The sequence below is a fragment of the Mixophyes fleayi genome, chromosome 9 (genome assembly GCF_038048845.1).
Source record: "Mixophyes fleayi isolate aMixFle1 chromosome 9, aMixFle1.hap1, whole genome shotgun sequence".
NCBI lineage: Eukaryota > Metazoa > Chordata > Amphibia > Anura > Limnodynastidae > Mixophyes > Mixophyes fleayi.
Window position 1 is genome coordinate 27,837,157 of NC_134410.1, and position 19,391 is coordinate 27,856,547.

Sequence of the window (19,391 nt, forward strand, 5' to 3'; positions counted from 1 at the left end):
TTTCCATCTCTTGACCAAAATTTGTAAAACAAAACATGTGGTCCATCTAAAGTGTCTTATCTGCTACTTCTTAATGCTCATTGTAAGAGAATTCCACATTCCACAACACAAGTATGTACTGTACAATACAGGATCTGATCCTCGCCCCAATACACACTGCACAATACAGGATCTGATCCTCGCCCCAATACACACTGCACAATAAAGGATCTGATCATCGCCCCAATACACACTGTACAATACAGTGTCTGATCCTCGCCCCAAAACACACTGTGCAATACAGGATCTGATCCTCGCCCCAAAACACACTGTACAATACAGGATCTGATCCTCGCGCCAATACACACTGCACAATAAAGGATCTGATCATTGCCTCAATACACACTGTACAATACAGTGTCTGATCCTCGCCCCAAAACACACCGCACAATACAGGATCTGATCCTCGCCCCAAAGCACACTGTACAATACAGGATCTGATCCTCGCCCCAAAACACACCATACAATACAGGATCTGATCATCATCCCAACACACACCGCACAATACAGGATCTGATCCTCGCCCCAAAACACACCGCACAATACAGGATATGATCCTCGCCCCAATACACACTGCACAATACAGGATCTGATCCTCACCCCAATACACACCACACAATACAGGATCTGATCCTCGCCCCAAAACACACCGCACAATACAGGATCTGATCCTCGCCCCAATACACACTGTACAATACAGGATCTGATCCTCACCCCAATACACACTGTACAATACAGTGTCTGATCCTCGCGCCAATACACACTGCACAATAAAGGATCTGATCATTGCCTCAATACACACTGTACAATACAGTGTCTGATCCTCGCCCCACAACACACCGCACAATACAGTGTCTGATCCTCGCCCCAAAACACACTGTACAATACAGGATCTGATCCTCGCCCCAAAGCACACTGTACAATACAGGATCTGATCCTCGCCCCAAAACACACCATACAATACAGGATCTGATCATCATCCCAACACACACCGCACAATACAGGATCTGATCCTCGCCCCAAAACACACCGCACAATACAGGATCTGATCCTCGCCCCAATACACACTGCACAATACAGGATCTGATCCTCACCCCAATACACACTGCACAATACAGGATCTGATCCTCGCCCCAAAACACACCGTACAATACAGGATCTGATCCTCGCCCCAATACACACTGTACAATACAGGATCTGATCCTCACCCCAATACACACCACACAATACAGGATCTGATCCTCGCCCCAAAACACACCGTACAATACAGGATCTGATCCTCGCCCCAATACACACTGCACAATACAGGATCTGATCCTCACCCCAATACACACCACATAATGCAGGATCTGATCCTCGCCCCAAAACACACCGCACAATACAGGATCTGATCCTCGCCCCAAAACACACCGTACAATACAGGATCTGATCCTCACCCCAATACACACTGCACAATACAGGATCTGATCCTCACCCCAATACACACCACATAATGCAGGATCTGATCCTCGCCCCAAAACACACCGTACAATACAGGATCTGATCCTCGCCCCAAAACACACTGCACAATACAGGATCTGATCCTCACCCCAATACACACCACATAATGCAGGATCTGATCCTCGCCCCAAAACACACTGCACAATACAGGATCTGATCCTCGCCCCAACACACCCCGCACAATACAGGATCTGATCCTCGCCCCAAAACACACCACATAATACAGGATCTGATCCTCGCCCCAATACACACTGCACAATAAAGGATCTGATCATCGCCCCAATACACACTGTACAATACAGTGTCTGATCCTCGCCCCAAAACACACTGTGCAATACAGGATCTGATCCTCGCCCCAAAACACACTACAATACAGGATCTGATCCTTGCCCCAAAACACACCGTACAATACAGGATCTGATCCTCGCCCCAATACACACTGCACAATAAAGGATCTGATCATCGACCCAATACACACTGTACAATACAGTGTCTGATCCTCGCCCCAAAACACACTGTGCAATACAGGATCTGATCCTCGCCCCAAAACACACTACAATACAGGATCTGATCCTCGCCCCAAAACACACCGTACAATACAGGATCTGATCCTCGCCCCAATACACACTGCACAATAAAGGATCTGATCATCGCCCTAATACACACTGTACAATACAGCGTCTGATCCTCGCCCCAAAACACACTGTGCAATACAGGATCTGATCCTCGCCCCAAAACACACTGTACAATACAGGATCTGATCCTCGCCCCAAAACACACCGTACAATACAGGATCTGATCCTCGCCCCAAAACACACCGCACAATACAGGATCTGATCCTCGCCCCAATACACACTGCACAATACAGGATCTGATCCTCGCCCCAATACACACTGCACAATACAGGATCTGATCCTCGCCCCAATACAGGTTGTACAATACAGGATCTGATCCTCGCCCCAACACACACATACACACATACACACACACACACACACCAATTTTTGGTTGATAAAGACCAAATTGGCTGAGAATTACTGCTTACATGGTGCTCCACTAGGTTGAATTCTGGAAAGATTTCCTGGCTAATAATCCATTTACGTGGCCAAATTGGATACAGAGCCAAGTGTTCAGAGATCAGGCCACAATACTGTGGTCCCCTTAACCTTAAAGGGCTCCAACACCTGCCCTCCCACCCCTGCTGCTAACCCTAACCTTAAATTCCCACCTTAAGCTGCCTGAACATAAGTTCACCTTCATTACAGCTTATCTGCTGCTGTAACAGCCAGGAATAAAGAACTGTGAGCTAGGAGCAGCAGAAACCACAGGGGAAGCAGGATACAGTGAGGTCATGCTCCAGAAACCTTGTGCTAATGCCATGCAGGGCGGTTTTGCAAGCTACAATCGGAGCCATTTGTCTATAAACAACTGCCACTGTGACACTTAAAAACAAATAATTAAGTTGTATATGTCAAAAACTGTTCATTACCCTCGCTTGACGTCAGCAGAATTTCTGAAGAGCTCTATGTATTCTGGATGGGTGTGGATTTCATCAGTGATATCACACTCTGCTTTGCCAAGCACTACAGTTAGAATCTCTGATGAAAAACAAGATTAAAATAAAATTCTTAAAAATGAGAGTAGAAATAGATCAAACAATTGATACTATGCAATTGTACTCCTCAGTAGCTTCAAACACATAAACACTACGCAGCCCTGCAAAGTGCTATCCACTCCCATACAATCACATAAAACAAACAAAATCAGAATGTTACATATGGTGCTCAGTGAATATATATATATAACCATGCGTCAATCTTCAAACATCAACGTCCAAACACAACAATTACATATATAAATGTCTGGTGTTGATAGATAGATAGATAGATAGATAGATAGATAGATAGATAGATAGATAGATAGATAGATAGATAGATAGATAGATACCAACAAATATGCAAGACAGATAAAGCGCTATTGATCTCTCCAAGAACATAAAAAACAATAAGCAATACTTCTATTTAATTGTGGTGAGTGGACGTCCTTCTTAAACTTTCAAACAGTCAATCCAGGAGATAAAAAGGAAAAATAACAGTGCAGCACCATAAAACTCCTGACATAGTAAGGAATGGAAGACAGCCTCAATGGGCCTCTTGTGATCCACACAACAATACAGGTGGTGGTTCCCTTATGTGGGTTCCTTACAACAAGTGACACCCCTGTTTTAGCACATCCAAATGTGAGGTCTGTGGATGGACACCTCTTAGCATGTGTATCCCCTATAGGTATCCCACTTACTAGACGTATTCTTGTAGCTTTCATGTAACTCAATCTCTAAAAGATTTGTTGGTAATCTTCATATGGAGAAGGGACAACTGCTAATAAATATCTTTCATTCATCTGTTCTAGTACATAGATGCAAAAATAGAAAACAAAATATATCTAGTGCAATATATTATGAAGTTCAAAATGTATTACACTAATCACAATAACAAGGTAAAACACTGTTCTAAATGCGAGCCAGGCCTGCTCGTCCAACATCAGTGCCTGACCTCAGAAATGCTCTACAGGATGAATGGGCACAACTTCCCACAAAAACACTCCAACATTTTGAGTGGATGAGTGGATGCTGTTATTGGTTCAAAAGGGCACCAACTCCATAATAAAGTATAGAATTTGAATAGAATGGCATTACAGTCCCTATTGGTGTAATGGTCAAGCGTCTGAATACTTTTGTCCATATGGTGTGTATACAGTATATATATATATATATATATACATATATATATATATATATATATACATATATATATATACATACATCACCTTTCAGTAGGGTGCCTAAAATGGGAAAGCGCTTCATATTACACTGCAGTACAAGTCCTATTATAACAAGTCCATTTAACCCTGTGTTTTTTTGGCCAGTTCAAGGTGTTGGAACATTTGTTTAGTGCACAGGTAAATGACAAAAATTCAAACAGCAGGGTCAATGAGGGACACCAAAGATATGAAAAACAAGGGCTTCCACACAAGGTGACTCATGCGATAATTAAACAAATGCGGTAATTAAATAAGTCAGCATACTCAGAGTTATATATAAAATGCTGGACCACCCTGGTTGCCAAAATAATGGCAAGCAGGGCTGCAAGAGAAGACCTGGCTGACTATGAAAGAGAGGCGTCTGCTAATGTCTCACGAGCAACTGTGTCTAAGATCATGTCAGCAGGGAACTTTGAGGGAGAACCATCATTAGCGAAGGGCAACTGAGAATGGAAAGGCACACCATGGAATTCTGGTATCTCTGCATTAAAGTGCCAGGCAAGAGCAGAGTAGCAGAGTAGCCAGCTTAAATAAAAAATAAAAATGCCACAGAGCTGGATATCGTACTTGGGTGGCTCTTCACACCCGATAATGCATGTTTGCAAGTTCAAGAGACTGCCGAGCAGTGGAAGAAGGCAATATGGTCAGATGAATAATATCTCACTGTTTTCGACAAACGGATGTGTGAACCATCCTAAATAACCCCACAGCCCTGAGTGCTTGTTTCCGACAGTGAAGGGTTCTGGTGGTTCCGTAATGTTATGTAGCCCATAGTTTGGGTGCAGTCATCCCTTCAGAAGGGAAGGCCAATGCTAATTGCTGTTTGATAGTTCAGAATGCTCATCTACACCCCATGTTCCATTTCCTTACTTACAGGAAAGGTATCTTCGAAGATGACAATGACTCCATCCTCAGAGCTTGTGTGGTGACCAATGGTTTTGAGAGGATACTGGTGTTATCCATACGTCATGGCCTCCTCCATGACCAGATCTGAACCCAATTGAGCCGTTATAGGATATTCTAGTAAAAGCCTGAGACAGCGGTTTCCACCAACATGACTCAGAAGTACATTTGAGTGACTCTTGTGGAGAACGGCTCTGCCTCCCTCCTGCACAAATCTATTTTGCAGATTCAATGTCACAGCACATACAGACCACACTGGCTGCAGAGGTTTGCACAAAACTATATTAAGCGACTTTATATCTGTGTTTATGGTTTTTTTTATTCTCCACTGGACCATAAGTTTATTTTTTACAATGCGTCAATTTATTGTTTTTTCACCAATCAGACAGAATTGTTTTAGAACCTTCTGGTTTAGTGATATTAGGGAAATCCCTACTTCAGGAATGTGAGGGCAGAAATACTACAGAGGAAGCCCACTTCAAAGACCGTTATTTACATATTGATGAGCAGTCATTAGTCTAATATTAACCTTGGCAGGGGCAAACGCAGGATTTGTAGAGGGGGGTTTCCACACCACGCCGCCAGTGGGCATGACTAGCATGCATGGGGGCGTGGCTATAATTTTAGACAGTGCTTGGCTGCTCTCCAACTCTTCCTATCCCCATAATATACATGGGCAATGCTGCGTGGACTACTGTTAGGTGCACGCAGCTCTCCCTTTTCAAGCAGAGCTGTGTGAAGTGGGAAGAGGGTCCAGCCACCTCAATTATGCAGTGCCCCAGGTTTGGAGGGGGGGGGGATTTCCAGGCACTAGGAAACCCCCCTTGGTTTGCCTATGCTTCTACAACAGAAGTGCAAATGAACCCAGAAAAGAGTAAAATATACAGTGTGAACCTACCTCCAAAAATACGCACCTGGTGAGAGGATATAAATCAAATTGTGAAAAAAAGTTCATACAATCATTTAGTGCAGATTTATATATATATTACTGTATGTGTGCACATAGCATAGCGGAAAGTAGACCAATGGCAGCCTCTAGTGGACAATTCTAGTATTACTGCAGATATAGAATTGTTATTGCTTATATAAAAAGTAGCAAACATATTCTATAGATTTACAATTACAATATAGTAAATTCTAACACGGGTCCTAAATACTTGCTTCTAATTTAAAAAGGTATTATAAATACAGTGAGCAATAATAACTGTGAGCAAATGTTGTAGGGACGAGATTGAGAAGGATTCAGGGTCTGAGGGTATAGGCCTTCCTAAATACCATCCTTATGGGAGCATTTGAAAGATGCAAAGTCTGATGTGGTAGGGAATTCCGTAAGTGTGGATGCAGCACGAGAGAAATACATATAACCTGTGTAAAATAATGTACTTGAAGAAGAGATGGTGAATATGTAGAAAGGTTACACGAGTTATAAACACAAAACAGTGCAGCATGGTAGAAGATCTGTGATTCTTATTTATAAGATGTATGAAACCGCTTTAGAGACTGACGCAAACAGTAGTTACGTAACATGAAGAACTGAGTCCATGGGGTAAATGTATCAAGCTGAGAGTTTTGCGGCGGGTTTGAAAAACCAATCAGATTCTATCTATCATTTATTTAGTACATTCTACAAAGTGACAGCTAGAATTTGATTGGTTGCTATAGGCAACATCTCCACTTTTCAAACCTGACGGAAAACTCTCAGTTTGATACATTTACCGCCATGTTTGAAACACATACTAATTATTCATCGGGGTCAGTTTGTATTTTGGTTGTAAGCAAGATGTGGTATATGTATATTAATAACACCTCCAACACTGTCACACAAGCCTTACATAAATTACTCAGTTACCATAAACTGTCATATATAACTAAATAATATATACTTTAGGAGTGTGTTGCAGTCACTATTATAGCAATAGTTATATAATGATACATTTTACATCATGGATGATCCCCTAACTGCTCTCCTGCCACCTACTGGTCCAGATTTTTTAAACCAGAAGATAAACATGTTTTAACTTTTTTTAAAAAGGAATGCTAGTAGACACATAGTGCATGGTATTGCTTATCTCTTATATAGTTCTAGTGGGTGTATATGGACTCTAAATGTGATAGTTTATAAAAAGAAAACTAGAGTAACTAGAGTAAGACAAAGTTTTATTTGGCTTTGATGATAATCTATCCTTTCATGGCACCTTATTTTACTTTTCGGCAAGAGCACTACATGCCATTATCATACTTTCGCAAGTTGTATCCGGAAGAGGGGCGTGTGTAGAGGGCGGGAGGGGGTGGGGCGCGGTGAATCGTGCCATTTTGGCCCCACCCCGCGTCAAATATGCCGTTTTGTTACGGGGGCGGGGACAAAATGACACGAATCGCGTCATTTCGGCCCTGCAATTGCAGGATGAGGGAGATTTGCCAGCTCTCCCGGGAGTCCGTGAGACCGACCCGAATTTCTGGAGTCTCCAGGACATTCCAAGAGAGTTGGCAAGTATGGCCATCATTAATATATCTGAAGTGCTTTGGTGTCATCATCTGCATCTCCATGTCAAACTGGACACAAGGTAACGTTATCTATTACTAAATTCAAGTTCAAATTTCATGGAATTTTATTGTCAACGCAGTTTCTCCTTCATCATTATCTATCTATATATATATATATATATATATATATATATATATATATATATATATATATATATATATATATATATATGTGTGTGTATGTATGTGTGTGTGTGACAGGATGGACCGCCTATGCCACCTTGTCTAAAAATGTGTCCAAATCTGTATAAAAAGCACCGATTACACCAACATATCCAGACTCGAGAATCTCGAGACTCTGCATTGCCCAGGGCATTAACATCAGCCATTCACCAACCAGAGATTAGAGAGGCGCTGAGAGAATGGCACCGACAATATGGTACCACAGACGCCCAGACAGCAGAGATCCCTGCTCAACAGCCTGCAGCGACCTCTAGCCAGCAGACTGCACCCGCACAACCAGCCCCTCTGTCCTATGATGAGCGCAGGGCTGCCGGGCTAAAGGTCCAGCTGGCGTCTTTAAGGGACAACGCATCTGCAGCTGAGCGAGCACAAGTCATCGAGGTATGGCACCAAGAGGGAAGAAAGGTCTCATGCTAATCAGGCCTTTTGATGTGTGAGGGTCCACTTGAAGACAGGAAGATTTAATTAAGACCTTGCTACTAGATTTCCTGTGTTTAGAAACAAGATGCAGGACATCACAGAATTTTTAAGATATCACAGATAAGCGTATTGTTAGCTTTTCAATGCATGTAAACCCATGTTTGTGTAAACACATTGCATCCTGATTGTAAAAATAGCCTGTGTCCAAATCAGTATAAAAAGCACTGTCTTGTACACTGAAATGTATCATTCTGATGTTCCATCTCACCTGACCACTGATACCTTTAATCATTGGAACTATCCTTGTCAGGGCACCTGAGCAAAATAAAACATCACTCTTTGCTTCAAGACACTGCTTGACAACTTCTTCAATATTGCTGTAATCCTGTGATCTGCAGATTAGACCCTAAATCTAATCCGTTCTCCGGCTGTTTCTGAGGTTGGACCCAGCTCTCCAGTACCACCGCTCTGCCGCTACCCAGAAGCTGGCCAGTGTGATAGGCCAGGGAGGATCCATCCACAGCACCCTGATCCACAGTAAGCAGTCAGGGGTACCAGCACGGGAGCACACTAGCAGCGACAGTTACCCAGAAGGAATGTGGTTCTGGGCGCCATAAAGGAGTCCAGCAGTGACAGCAGGCTCCTCCTACTGCGGCAGGAGGGGTGTATTCGGAATAACGAAAGGGGACGGTGGCAAAGTAAGCCCAGCCGTTTCCCAGCAACAAGACAGGGTGGCATAGGCGGTCCATCCTGTCACATGTACCTATACCCGGAGGCAGGCACATACTGGTGTATGATCGCGGACAGCACTCACTCTGGTTATTTTAGGTGTTTAGGCACCATGCACAGTGCCTGAACAACATTATGCTTTGTGCGAGTCCAGTGCCTATGTGTTTTTAGACTTCCATGTTATGGACCACGGTGCTTTTATTGGCTACAATACTGAGTTACCTGTCCTGACCTATCCCTGGCTCTTCTCCTGATTCTAGTATTGCCTGTGCTATTTCTAGTTAGCAGCTGCAATGAATTTAGCCTGAGGGCTGCGACCTGTCGATAGCACACTGCAAAGCCCACTGTTTGCAGGGTCACTAATGAATAATGGAGCACTAGATTGTACATGCCAGGTAAGTTAGCTGAAACTACTAACGAAGGGAGTCTGCGTCTGGTTTCCTTTATACAATGTCTATAATTACCATAATATACTGAGGGCTGTTTGGGAGGACAACAACCCTTTCCTATTGAATCCCAAAGTCTGAAATTCCATTTTGTTGGTCATATAGACAATCATGGCCAAATACTGGCACCTTTGCCGTTTTCAAACAACTCACAACTTCTTCTAAACCTAAATTAAAACCATTATTTCATTGTCACAATTCTATCTCTGACAATTTTGCAAAACTTTTGATTTCAATTCTGAATTTGATGTCCAGAAAAGGAAATTACATATACAAAACTATAGACACACCTGACTTAATATTTAGCAGACCAGCCTTTGGGTAAAAGAACTGCAATCAGCTGCTTCCTATACACATGAATGCGCTTCCTGCACCGTGCTACTGGCAGTGACAGATGTACTATAGGGACCCCAAAACATCACTGAACCTCCTCCGTTTGACTGTAGGATTCTTTTGCTTGATCTTGCTTTCTGTAAACACAGGAATGGTGTGCGTCCTATCTGTCCACAGGACCTGACCAAGCAGTGGGACCCTCCTACCATATAACACTCTTTCATTGAGTTGTTGACGGATGGCGTTGGAACAAGCGTACCTTGCGGCCCAAAGGTCAGCTCTGTTTGGCAGTTGATTGTAGCGCAGGATTGTTTAGTGGAGAAAGCACCTCGATCAAGTTCTCTGGAGCCAACATCCAGGGAGGTTGGCTACAGTGTCATAGGGCCTGATTCATTAAGGATCTTAACTGAAGAGGTATCTTATTTCAGTCTCCTGGACAAAACCATGTTACAATGCAAGGGGTGCAAACTAGTTTTCTGTTTTGCACATAAGTTAAATACTGACTGTTTTTTCATGTAGCACACAAATATCAGCTTATTTGTGCACTGAAATTTAAAGTTGATATTTGTGTGCTACATGAAAAAACAGTCAGTATTTAACTTATGTGCAAAACAGAAAACTAGTTTGCACCCCTTGCATTGTAACATGGTTTTGTCCAGGAGACTGAAATAAGATACCCCTTCATTTAAGATCCTTAATGAATCAGGCCCATAGACCTTAAACTCCCTAATAACATTACATATGCTGTAACCAGGAACACCAAGATCTCTGGAGATTGATCCATGCTGACCTCCTTCAGACAGTTCTCTGGCTTCCTTTTACTCCATGCTCATTGCAGTACACACCGCAGACAGGCACAACTAAGCAGGCTGTCAGATACATAGCAAGATGCCAAAACAAGAAACAGGAGGTTCTCCCTGGGGTGCAAATCTAATTAATTTAATTGAAATACTCAAACAAGTTTTATTTGATAATTTTGCAAACCTTGACACAGACAAATGAACAAGAGAGGAACACACAGGACCGCCAGACCCTGTTTTAAAACACTCTTATATAAAAGGACATACTAAGGTGAGGACTATATTAGATATATCTGCTTAAAGCGTACAGGACGGTACACATTGTCAATCTTCTCTTCTATTGAGTCCTTATCTACAACAGGGGATATCCATTGTATTTTAATTTATGGGTGGAGTGAGCCCAGGGCCAGGAAGGTCCTCGCCCTTCCTGGCAGTGTACAAGAGCTGTGAAACTAGGTACAGGAAAGATCAGAGTCCTATGGTAGTGTCGATAAGATAATTATTGAAAACATATGTAGGAGTAAAGCTGGTCACACACCAATGCAATCTTACTTCAGATGCAATTTCTATAACTATTTTGGCAACGACTGAAAGTCCCGACGCCCATGCCGATTCCTGTGAAGACACCTCTACAATTTACCAACAGACCCGAGATCTGCTGAAAAGATTGTGACTCTGTACACCAGGGTTTCCCAAACCCAGTTCTCAGGGCTCCCCAACAGTGCATGTTTTCCATATCTCCTTGCTGGAGCACAGGTGTATTCATTACTGACTGACACATTGTAACAGATCCACAGGTGGTCCTAATTATGTCACATGTGATCCAGAAAACCTGCACTGTTGGGGAGCCCTGAGGACTGGGTTTTGGAAACCCTGCCGTACACATCTAGATATCTGCCTACAATGCTGGTCACTAAAGTGGATGTTTGCATACCTTGTTCCATCACTATTCATGATTTTTAGGAAGTTTATAAAACCAAATAATATGATATTACAAGAGTGTGTACACTCCCACGATCATGTTTTATCGGACCAAACAATCATTTAAAAATGCCACTTCAAAGTCCGCTCCCCCTTCATTAATTTTAACATTTCCATTTAAAATGATAAGACTATTGGTTTAGTCTAATTTCTGGCATAAGTTAAGCATGAGTATGGGGGACTTGAAGACAGGCTGCCTCACGCAAAGAACAACCCCACCCCCCCCATCCAATTTTACCCAGCTCCTCTCAGAAACCAAACTGCTTTCACCCGGCATTGATGATGCACTGTGCAAGAACTTGCATCTGTCCTCATGTAACTGGTATTAAAGTCCGTACATTAGCTTCCGAGTCTGTAAGAAGTTCTAAGTAAATGTACAACTGTGCAGTAAACAGACACTGGACACAAAATAAGCAAAATCATAGGGAAAAATAATTTTATAATTTAACAAAAGATTCAAGTTTTCAGAAACAAGCTCAAGTAGTATTGCACATAAATCAATATTAAATCACAAAACACAAAACAGATTATTAAAAGGTGCTCTCTATCTTCTCATTCTAGGATAATGTCCAGCTATAAGGTTTTAAACTAACCTTGGCCCATCCTGTCTCCATTGTCGGAAGTCTACACTTTTTTTCTTTTTAACAGATATCTCCTAACTGGTGCCGATTTTCAATTTATTGCCTTCTAGTAATAAAACGAAGTAAATATGTTTTGATTTTCTAGCTTTCAACTATCTACTTGTGAGTTGGATCTTTCGGCTCTCAAATCAGTTTGCAAAAAAGATTAGGTCCACTCTCCCACTAAACACAATTCCCTTCTCTCTCCACTCACGGAAAACCTGTACTTTCCTGAAACAGGGCTTGGCCTGCCATTGAACCCTTAGAGAAGACGAGGAGTCCAATACTTTAACCAACCTTAAGCCAGCAGAGAATATCAGAAAAGTAAAAAGAAAACTAGTAGACGTCTTGTATAAAGATTGTAGCTTGGGGAGAGTAAGGATATGACACAGAGGAATGTGACATAATGATACTAGTATACACAATCCCTGCTTGTAAGAGGAATGTAATCTCCCCAGACTATGCAAACTCTCTTTCCTATATTTAGTCTAGCTGTTCAGTTACTTACATGCATACGTATCCAGACATGAATGACCACAACAGCTTCATCTATCCAATTTTCCCCAAAAAAATCGGTACAATGCTCGCACAACTTTACAAAGCAACTGCAATTGAACAAAGTCTTTCAGAAACAGTAGTACCCCAATTTCACTCCGCAAATCTATATTATTCCAAAATAAATACAACAGCCGTTCAATGGTAATGATTAAAGAAAACCACAATGGCAGGGGATGGGAATTTATCTATATCAAAGCTAGTATGGCTTATAACCTATCCTCACCCAACAGAAAACAGCATCCGTACCTTCTACCCGCTGGAGAATGATCGAGCAGGACGTCTCCCTGAACCCACAAATTCTCACAAATATTAGTTAAGCCAATCAAATGTCTATTTAGTCACTAGTAACCTGTGACATCACTGGGAATGTAGTTTATGAGTTCACTAGACACCAGTAACAAATATCCCTGGTTTATAGCGATAGGATAGGGAGTATTCACATGAACATTCAGTCGGCTAACACACAATGACTAACTGCAGGCGACAGGTGTACTTAGATGAGCATAAGTGGAGTTAGACAGTCTGTGCTCACAGTTACACTCCTGAGATACACCTTCCAGTGGCAGATATCCTAGAAGGATACTCATCTGATACAATGCACATCATCATCTCAAACCTAGCCATCCCCCGAAAACAGGGAGCAAAGAATCAGGAGGATTCACTCTTCTTAATGTGAAGTTTGCAAAGCTTAAGAGCAGTATCTCTACAAATGGTTATATTTGAAGCAACTTCAGCAGAGAATCTTGCTGCAGATGTAAATAACTGAAATATCACGCCACCTCCACCATGTTTCAGTTTATAGACTCTGTCTGTCACAAACTACACACCATAAACCAAAGCGACAGCAGGGCCACGATCGGCAACATAAGCGTACACAACTTAAGAAACAAAATTAAACGACACTGTATAAATAGACTAGTTGCAAAACACCATATATAAAACTATTCTTCTCTTGATAATGCACTGAAGACTCCTTAAGCCTATATGTTCAGTAGAGAGCTTATGTGGACAATAAACTATGGGGAAAAATTCAAGATAGGATCTGATCATTACTCTGTTATACGATACATTGTCCGGTTTTCATCCTGGCTGGGGAGAGAATACATCAAGGTTTGGTCATCATCTTGACAAACAATTGCAATGGTGTCATTATTTTCTGTTGGTGCAGGGGTGGAATTGAGACAGGCCTGAAAAAAAAAAAAAAAAAAACACATTAAATAAACGTAATAAGTAAACAGGTACAGTAATCTAATCCAAATAAAACAAAGATATGCAATTGTCAACAATGGTTTATGACAAAGCCAGGCCAAGATTTGTAGCAAGGTCACATAAGCCTGGGCCTACAGAGGTCACAATAAGGGTAGCAGGTTTTAGCATCTCAACATGAAAAAAAAAAAAGGTAATTGTTATGCGATTATTCTTAAAAAGGTGGAATGTGGTGGAAATTACTGTCATGGGAGATCTGCATTGGTGGGGAAGGCACAAAGCTAGCCATTGGCGGCACATAAGAAATTAATTAATTACCATTTCCCAAACTTATTCCATAAATATAGTTAACTTTCAACAAGATTGTTTTCTGGATCTACACTGTGCAGCAGGTACAAGCTGAACATGCACAACAGAGTATTTGGTTAACACTTCAACTACAGCCACAACTTAACCATGTTCCTCACGGGCTACAGACTTACCAATTCCAGCAAATTCATGTTCTCTTCTGAAACTAGGTTTTCCGTCTTCAATTGTTCGACAACACCTTCCATGACCTCCAGCTTGGAACAATGCTTCTGATGTCTCTGCTGAAGAGCCTTCACTTTCTTCTGCAAGTTCACCACTACCGACACCATCTCTCCAGTTGTTAAGGTTTCAGAGAGACCCTCTAATTCCTTAGCTGGGTCTGTGGAAAGTTGTTCCGATATGTTGCCAGACACCTCTTTCATATGTTTTGACACAATAGGAACTGTAGACGATATGGGCCTTGTTATGGAGGTCGACAGCACGGTCTCTGGAGAAGGCATCAACGGTGGAAGAGGGCCCGTTGAAAGAACAGGAACAACTGTGGCGGTTTGCATGGTTTCTAAATAGGCCATTACATCCTCTGTAGACATTGTTGCTGGTGTGGTTGTTGGCAGTTCAGTTTCAAAATACGGCTCTATTGAGATGTTTTCTATAACTAGTGCACCACTACCAGAATCCTCACTCATTGCAATAAAAGTGGGCACATCTTCCCCAGCACATTGCAAGATCTGACCATTATAAAGTTCACACTGCAATGATGCGGATGCTAGGTGTTCTTCCGATAGGATTGCAACAGATTGCACCAAAGGCATATCATGCATCTGCTGTGCTCCTGTCACCTCAATGGGCAAGGCTACAGATGAAAAGCCTTGAGATGGTGCCAGAGCCAAAGATAACCCATCGAAGGATTCCACAATATGAACTAGCGGTAATAAATTCACTGCGCCCATCACTGTATTGTGAATAGTAAGAGTGTTGGCATTCTTGAGCAACACCTCTGCTCCTTCTATGGACATCTGACTGGTTAATGAGTTGGGATCTAGGGTAATTGCCAATGTATCCGAAAGAGGCTGAGTCCCGCCAATGCCTAACTGTGAAACGGTGGGTATGCAGACTTCATTATTTAAATTCTGAGCAGAGTTCAGAATTTTAGACTTTGCAGCATGTGTTCTATTCTGAAAAATAGGAGAGATGTAGCAGTACATATTAAAACCAAGGCAGAGAATACATGTATACTCCAAATAGACATTTTTTTTAAGTTAATTTAAAAATATATATCAATTTGATTGGTTTTTATGTGTAACCGTACTTTCTCCTCTGCAACACTTTTGATAAATTCTTACTTAATCCAAGTCAACAATGTTCCTGACAGATTATTACATCAGTCATATAAGGACTGTTACATTTCTGGTACCTATGACTGTGCATTAGGGACAAACTTTTGGACCATACCACAGCAGAACATGGCTTCAAAGTAACTAATTATCTGTGACTTGTCTACTGTTTAAATGTCAGAGATCAAAGCCATTACTTTTCTTCTGAAAGATTTAGATCTTATATTTTCATCTTAATTACCACACACAATAACTTCTTCGCAAATAATTTAAGGCTGAATAACCTCAAAGTACAATAATGATGACTATTGTCTAAAAGTTCACCCTAAGTCCCAAATGAATTAATAAATGGGCATCCAATAAAACCAGTCCTAAAATAAACAAATCCCCCCCCCCTTTGCATCACTGGCTCAGACCATGTGTCAATCCAATAATCTGGAGTCCGTACAGAACAATTCTATTATCTAACAGATGAGCAGACCAATCATACAAGCTCTGGTTTTGGATCAAAAATAAATGAGCCAAAATAAAGATGTATCTAACCCTTTGAAAATGTCAGTTTTTGCTAAAGGATAGGACAGATAGCAAGCTTGACAGAGGCATTTAAATATAACACACATTAATTATTTCAGGGACATTAGGCTCAGTAAAGCATGAGCTTTGAAATCAGAGTATATCACCAGAGCATTTTACAAAATAAACAAAATTCTTGAACAATGGGAAAATGTAAGACTGTGTGGAACGTCGAATATTAGAAAATGTTATTTTACTGAAGAGTTGTACATGCCCGTAGCCAGTGGCGGATCCAGGGGAGGGCGATCGGGGCGATCGCCCCCCCCCCTAGCAGGGGCTTGCTGCTGACGGCTGCACACTGTGCAGGTCCGTTCAGCATTGACAGTATGCTGCCTGGCTGCTCTGATTGTGTTTTAAACACAATCAGAGCAGCGGGACAGCACACTGCCAATGCTGAACGGACCTGCACATACTGTGCAGCCGTCAGCAGCTTTAGAAATTAGAAAGGAGGCGGGCCTAAATCGCCCCCCCCTAAAATCGCCCCGGGTAGAACAGTTGCCTAGATCCGCCCCTGCCCGTAGCAATGCTCCAACAAATCTGGTTGTAATAAAAGCATAGTTGCCAACATTGGCAACTTGTGTCCCGGGGGGCAGGTGGGTGTGTGGGGGCGGGACTCAAAGAATTGTGTCGTTAGCCTTGCCTCCAATACAGTCATTACCGGTTCGGCCAATAAAAATAGGGGCGGCCAAAATGCAGCGAACATTATGTCACAAAGCCTCGACCCCTCTGTTTAATTTACTGAGCCGCCAAGAATCGGGATAATTGCCTGCTCTCCCGGGAGTCCGGGGTACAGACCCAAATTTCGGGAGTCTCCGGACATTCCAGGAGAGTTGGCAAGTATGAATAAAAGCATGCAAACAAACTCTGGTTACAGATATATTCTATGTTAAGAAGGGTTGTGCACAATTCTCCCCTTCCACTACAGAAGTACACCGGGGATCGTATTCCCGTGAGAATTCCGCAGTTTGTCACTGAACCAGGTAGCAGCACCACAGGACTTGGTTAAAAAGAAACACGACTACTGATTGGATGGCCGTGTCATTCAGTGAATCAGAAGCTGGCCGCCATTTCTACATGTGGATCCCACCAATAAAAGTAAGTAGTGGTCTGAGCTTCATTGGGCAAACAGCTGGGTCCAAGAGGAGAGACCACAAATGTACTATTGTATGTAGAAAACCCCATTAATAAATAAAAAAAATGGTAGATGGATCAATTGATCTTAACCTGACACCAATAGTCAACACTTCTGGAAACAGAACACATACCACAGTCACCCCACCGGATGAGAAGATGGTGGGAACAGCATCATGTCTGAGGTAACGGACTCCCCAGCGGGCTTGGAAACAAGATGGCTTGAAGTGCTTGCTGCACAGATACTGATTTTTGGTGGGAAAAAAATTCTCCATGTTTATATTTGTTAGCCATTGCTTGAGACGCACTTTGTCGTGTAAAGGAAACCTAGTGGGAAACAGAAAGTCATGCAAACTAATGAAACTACAATATCATGACAGACACACAGACCGCAGGTCTGCTAATAAACTGTGAAGCAAACTGTACTTGAGATATGAATATATCTTTCAGGTTTGATAGGAGCATTTATACCACCACTTTTATGCCCAGCACCAGTATTTAGATCAGTGATGGGCAACAGGGGGCCCTCCGAGCCTACACCTGGGGCCCCCCATCTCCTTCTTGCTTTAGATGTGTTTGTTATAACTTGCAACACTTGTTTAAAATGTCTGCTGATATGTTATTCATACATGCCAACTTTTGAAAGTTGGATTCCGGGATAGTGGGCGTGATGGGGGCGGGGCTCCAAAATTTGTGTAATTTTGTCCCCGCCCCAGTGATGTAATGACGCAAGCGCGTCATTTTACAGCAGGGGGTGGGGCGGATTCACCGGGAATCGCTGCGTTTTTAAGCCAATTCTGCCCACTTCATCCGGGAGATTGTCACATTCTCCCAGGAGTCCGTGAGACTCTCGCAACATTCCGGGAGAGTTGGCAAGTATGATGTTATTACAGATAAGTGTCAGTCTCTTTGATTAAATGTATAGTTTTACCTTATTACTGAGATTAAGGGTAACATTTAGCCCTTTTGAAAGTTAGAGAGCTGCCCCTGTGGACCACAAAAGTATTTCCTTTCCCTGCAGCCTCTGTAGTTTGCTTACTGCAAACTGGTATGACTGAAGCGCTGATTGTAGAGCCAGATTACATTGCTCTGAATTCTGTGGCTCATCTATAGCTTTACATAAGCTGTAGAGCTCCATTCCCCGGTCACACTACTAAGTACAGATCCCACTGCAATGAGCAAAAAGAAGAGATAAAGGGGTGGGATATGCATACTAATGTGGGGGCAAGATAGTGGTGTAAACACTTTGCAAAAATGGAAAACCTCTGTAACCTGATCACATCTGTGTATAAAAGTTACCCTACCATAACAAAATGTCAGAAGTCTGATAGTACATAGGTGAATACATACACTACTGGCCTGTTTTATCACCTATGTGCAGCTCTGGAGCACTCCTAGCAGTTTCCATCATTAACATTACAGTTTCGTGTACTCAGTAAATTGTTTCTCCCTAATATTCAATTACAACATATTGTGGATTATTTAGTAACAAAATGTATATGTGCACTAATCACTAGCAACCAATCAGTTTCCACTCACCACTGGCAGAGTACAGCATGAACCCAGGCCCTGATTGGCTGCTGGGGATTGTGCCGTTTCTCATGTAATACATAACACATTACAGTAAGCGGTGGTGCTCGGCCACTGCTCGGGATAACCATGAAGTTTATCATTAATATAGGATTTAGGGTTCAACTATATATTTACGCACCGTGCAGAAACCAACCTACCTATAATACAACTTAAGACCTGACCCCCAACCATAACGACTTTCTTTACACCTGACACATCGCCCTCTCGTACTACACAGACCTCCCACACTTACTTATAGTAACTTTCTCTGCCCCCCTCCGTCCTCCTACACTCCAGGGCCACGCAGCACTTCGGCATCGTCTCTCTCTAGCTCTAAAAAAAATATGACGTCTTCCGTTCCCTTCGTGACGTCATACTCGCACACCGGAC

General features: G+C 42.3%; 1 protein-coding gene across 1 annotated transcript; it reads right to left on the reverse strand.

Annotated features, from left to right (window-relative positions):
* Window positions 1–12,108: 12,108 nt before the first annotated feature.
* On the reverse strand, window positions 12,109–19,372 carry LOC142102324 (uncharacterized). The gene is made up of 4 exons (XM_075187129.1): window positions 19,255–19,372; window positions 17,564–17,756; window positions 14,565–15,566; window positions 12,109–14,063 (listed from the first exon to the last, which is right to left on the reverse strand). The coding sequence occupies exons 1-4, from the start codon at window positions 19,317–19,319 to the stop codon at window positions 13,926–13,928; spliced, it is 1,398 nt and encodes a 465-aa protein (XP_075043230.1). The 5' UTR covers window positions 19,320–19,372; the 3' UTR covers window positions 12,109–13,925.
* Window positions 19,373–19,391: the final 19 nt, after the last annotated feature.

Coding starts and splice junctions, on each gene's coding strand:
- LOC142102324 (XM_075187129.1), bottom strand. CDS start 19,319: ATGCCGAAGTGCTGCGTGGCCCTGGAGTGTAGGAGGACGGAGGGGGGC. Junction 17,757..19,254: donor GGCAGAGAAAGTTACTATAA/GTAAGTGTGGGA, acceptor GTTTCCCACTAG/GTTTCCTTTACACGACAAAG. Junction 14,064..14,564: donor ACATGAATTTGCTGGAATTG/GTAAGTCTGTAG, acceptor TTTTTTTTTCAG/GCCTGTCTCAATTCCACCCC.